This window comes from Otolemur garnettii, unplaced genomic scaffold, assembly GCF_000181295.1.
Source record: "Otolemur garnettii isolate 467f Iridium unplaced genomic scaffold, OtoGar3 scaffold00001, whole genome shotgun sequence".
Lineage (NCBI taxonomy): Eukaryota > Metazoa > Chordata > Mammalia > Primates > Galagidae > Otolemur > Otolemur garnettii.
This window is the reverse complement of record NW_003852396.1, coordinates 27875917-27879790: the sequence shown is the minus strand read 5'-3', so window position 1 is coordinate 27879790 and position 3874 is coordinate 27875917. Positions and strand designations below refer to the sequence as shown.

The 3874-nt window shown below is 38.3% G+C and overlaps 1 protein-coding gene across 1 annotated transcript in view; it reads left to right on the top strand.

The window, feature by feature from the left end:
* LOC111723549 overlaps window positions 1-3371 on the top strand; it is a 5347-nt gene extending 1976 nt beyond the window's left edge. Inside the window, exon 3 of the mRNA XM_023510272.1 lies at window positions 1984-3371. Within this exon, the coding sequence (XP_023366040.1) occupies window positions 2354-3361 (1008 nt within the window). The 5' untranslated portion in view covers window positions 1984-2353 and the 3' untranslated portion in view covers window positions 3362-3371. The remainder of the gene's footprint in view (window positions 1-1983) is intronic.
* The last annotated feature ends 503 nt before the right edge of the window (window positions 3372-3874 follow it).

Here is a 3874-nt window from a genome sequence, read left to right as displayed (position 1 = left end):
TGCCTCAGCCTCCCAAGTAGCTGGGACCACAGGCGCCTGCCACAACACCCGGCTATTTTTTGGTTGCAGTTGTCATTGTTTGGTGGGCCTGGGCTGGAGTCGAACCCGCCACCTTAGGTGTATGTGGCTGGCGCCTTAGCCACTTAAGCCACAGGTGCCGAGCTGCATGTTTAGTTTTTAAAGAAACTTCCAAAATGTTCTGTGGGATGGCTGTAAATACTTTAGATACTTAGCAGCAACATATGAGTGATCAGTTTCTCTGCATCCTCACCAGAATTTGGTATTGTCACTACTTTTTATTTTAGCCATTCTGATAAATGTGTGGTGGTATCTTGTGATTTTAATGTGTACTTCCCTAAAGGTGAATAGTGTTGAATATCTTTTTCTCTGCTTATTTTCTATTTGTATATTATCAGTGAAATGTCTGTACATGTCTTTTGCCCATTTTCTGTTGTTTTATTTTAATGGTTGAGTTTTGAGGCTACTTTGTGTATTTTTTAAATTTTTAAAACATTTTAAAATTTCAAATTAATATGTCGTGCATATGATTCGGTTACCTTGTTGCATTTGTAAGGTAAAGCCCAAGTTACAGTTGAGTCCTTCACCCAGGAAGTGTGTCATATACCCCTACATTGTACCTTTAAATGGAAACTTACTGAACCCCTCTCCTTTCCCCCATCTATTCTAGATTGTTGTCCTTTGTCAGCTATGTGGTTATAAATAGCTTTTCCCCAGTCTGTGGCCTGTATTTTGATCCTCTTAATAGGTGGGAATTAACCGCATCCACTCTTCTTCCCGCCTTCTTGAATTTAATTGTGTAGTAGACCTACAGCTGTTGGTCTCCTATTTTCGGATTAATACTGAGTTGTTGGGATGGTTGCTTTTCCATTCTTTAGATATTTTACTTAGGAGAATATTCTCCAAATCCATCCAGATAACTACAGAAGAGACAAAATCTCCAACTTTTTTATGGCTGAATAGTATTCTATAGTATAGTATAGTACCACAGTTTATTAATCCATTCATGAGTTGATGAATATTTGTGTTATTTCCACATCTTTGCAATTGTGAATTGAGTTGCTATGAACATTTGAGTGCAAATGTCCTTATGGTAAAATGATTTTTTTCTTTTGGGTGGATACTAGTAGTGGGATTATGGGATCAAATGGGAGGTCTATTTTTCTATGAAGATTTTTCATCCTTCTTCCAAAAGTGCTGTACCCGTATGCAATCCCACCAACAGTGAATAAGTGTAACCCTCTCTCCACACCCGTGCCAGCATCTGCAGCTTTTTTTTTTTTGTTTTTTTTTTTTTTTGAGACAGAGCCTCAAGCTGTCCCCCTGGGTAGAGTGCCGTGACATTACAGCTCACAGCAACCTCCAACTCCTGGGCTCAAGCGAGTCTCTTGCCTCTGCCTCCCAAGTAGCTGGGACCACAGGCGCCTGCCACAACGCCTGGCTATTTTTTGGTTGCAGCTGTCATTGTTGTTTTGGCGGGTCCAGGTTGGGGATTCGAACCTGCCACCTTAGGTGTACGTGGCTGGCGCCTTAGCCGGTTGAGCTATAGGCGCCGAGCCAGTATCTGCAGCTTTGGGATCTTGTGATGTGGGCTCTTCCTACTAGCGTTATGTGATATCTCAAAGTGGTTTTGATTTACATTTCTCTGATGATTAGGGATGATTAGCATTTTTTCATGAGTTTGTTGGCCATTCATCTGTCTTCTTGGGAAAAAGGTCTGTTTGTGTCCAGAGTTAAATTTGAATTAGGTGTGAAACTTCGGTTATAGTTGTTGTTCTTCTATTCTTTTTTTTTTTTTCGCCTATTTCCCATTACTTTGGCACCATTTGCTCAAAAGGCTGTGTTTCCTCTGTTGAATTATTTTTATACTTTTATCAAAACCAGTTGTATGAATTTATGTGATCTTATTTCAGGGTTTTCTATTCTATTATATTGATCTATGTGCTTATACCTCTACCAATACAGGTTGACCATCCTAATTTGGAAATCTGAAATCTGCAATGCTACAAAATCTTGAACTTTTTGAGCCACAGCATTCCAAAAGTGGAAAATTTCACACCTGACCTCTTGGGACAGATTGCAGTCAAAATGTAGGTGTATAACACACAATTTATTCACTGACATTGAGGGACAAAAGATCTTCCTATCTGCTTTCAACTGTGATATATGTTTTATATACATGCCCGGATTCCTCCATGCAAGCACACCCACAGAGGGTAATAAAATGGCGCGTGTGCAGGCTGTATGTGCTAACAGCAGCCCAAGGCCTATGTGCATTAACTCACTGTGTTATTTTGCTTATTTTATGTTTTGAGATGTAAAGATATTGTTGAAAATGTTGAAAAGGCCTGCAGATCCCCCTATAGATAACAATGATAAGAAAAAGAGGAAGCATTTATGTTTATCTATAGCCCAGAAAGTAAAGCTGTTAGAGAAACTAGACAGTGGTGTAAGTGTGAAGCATCTTACAGAAGAGTATGGTGTTGGAATGACTACCATATATGACCTGAAGAAACAGAAGCATAAACTGCTGAAGTTCTATGCTGAAAGTGAGGAACAAAAGTTAATGAAAAATAGGAAAACATTGCATAAGGCTAAAAATGAAGCTCTCGATCGTGTATTGAAAGAGTGGATCCGGCAGCAACGCAGTGAACACAAGCCTCTTAATGGTATGCTGATAATGAAACAAGCAAAGATCTATCACAATGAACTGAAAATTGAAGGGAACTGTACATATTCAACAGGCTGGTTGCAGAAATTTAAGAAAAGACATGGCATTAAGTTTTTAAAGATTTGTGGTGATAAAGCTTCTGATTGTGCCACAGAGAGATTCATTAATGAGTTCAGTGATGATGAACAAGGTGGTGACTTTGAAAAATTCTGTATGTCAAATGAGAAAAAGTCTGACCTAACACGTGCAAAAAATATACATTCAGAGTCTGTCAATGAGGTGGAAAAGGTGGATATCAAAGAAGTTTTTAACATAGATAATGCAGCTCCAGTTGTTCCCTCATTGACTTATGGTAAAATGGTTCTGAATCAAGGTGATTATGATGATAAAGATGGTGTTAACACTACAGAAAAATTGCCTATAGGTGCCATGGTGAAAATGTGTGATGGACTTCTTGAAGGACTAGAACAGCATGCATTCATAACAAAACAAGAAATCATGTCAGTCTATAAAATCAAAGAGAGACTTCTTAGACAGAAATCACTGTTAATGAGGCAGATGACTCTGGAAGGAACATTGGAAAAAACTGTCCAGCAGAATGCCGCCTCATCCCTAGAAGACCCACTTCCTGGTCCCTCAAGTGCTTTTGATGTTTCTTCTCACAAACAATAAATAAAATGCACTGTGCAGTAACCTTTTAATCAAAATGCAGCTTTGTAGGTGGAGATTAAAAGCCTGATGTTGACTGTTGATTGTTTTACAGCTGGAAAAGGTATTCTGGTGATGCTACTGTGCCGTGTAGTTTCCTTGAACACACTTATTTTTCACTGTATTAATGGTATGTCATTGCCATTGTTAATGGTATAACATTGCCATTGTTAAGTACTTACGTGTGAATCATTGTAAGAAAATTACTGCTTATTGGTAGCATATAAATTCAGTGTGAGGAATGATAGCAATGCCAAACAATCACAGATTATCCACTTGGGTGGCTGAAATAGTGATACCTTTGCTTTCTGATGGTTCAATTTATATAAACTTTGTTTCATACACAAAATTATTAACAGTGTATGAAATTATCTTCAGGCTATGTGCATAAGGTGTATGTGAAAGGTATATGAATTTCATGTTTAGACTTGGGTCCCATCTCCAAAATATCTCATTGTGTATATGCATATAATTCAA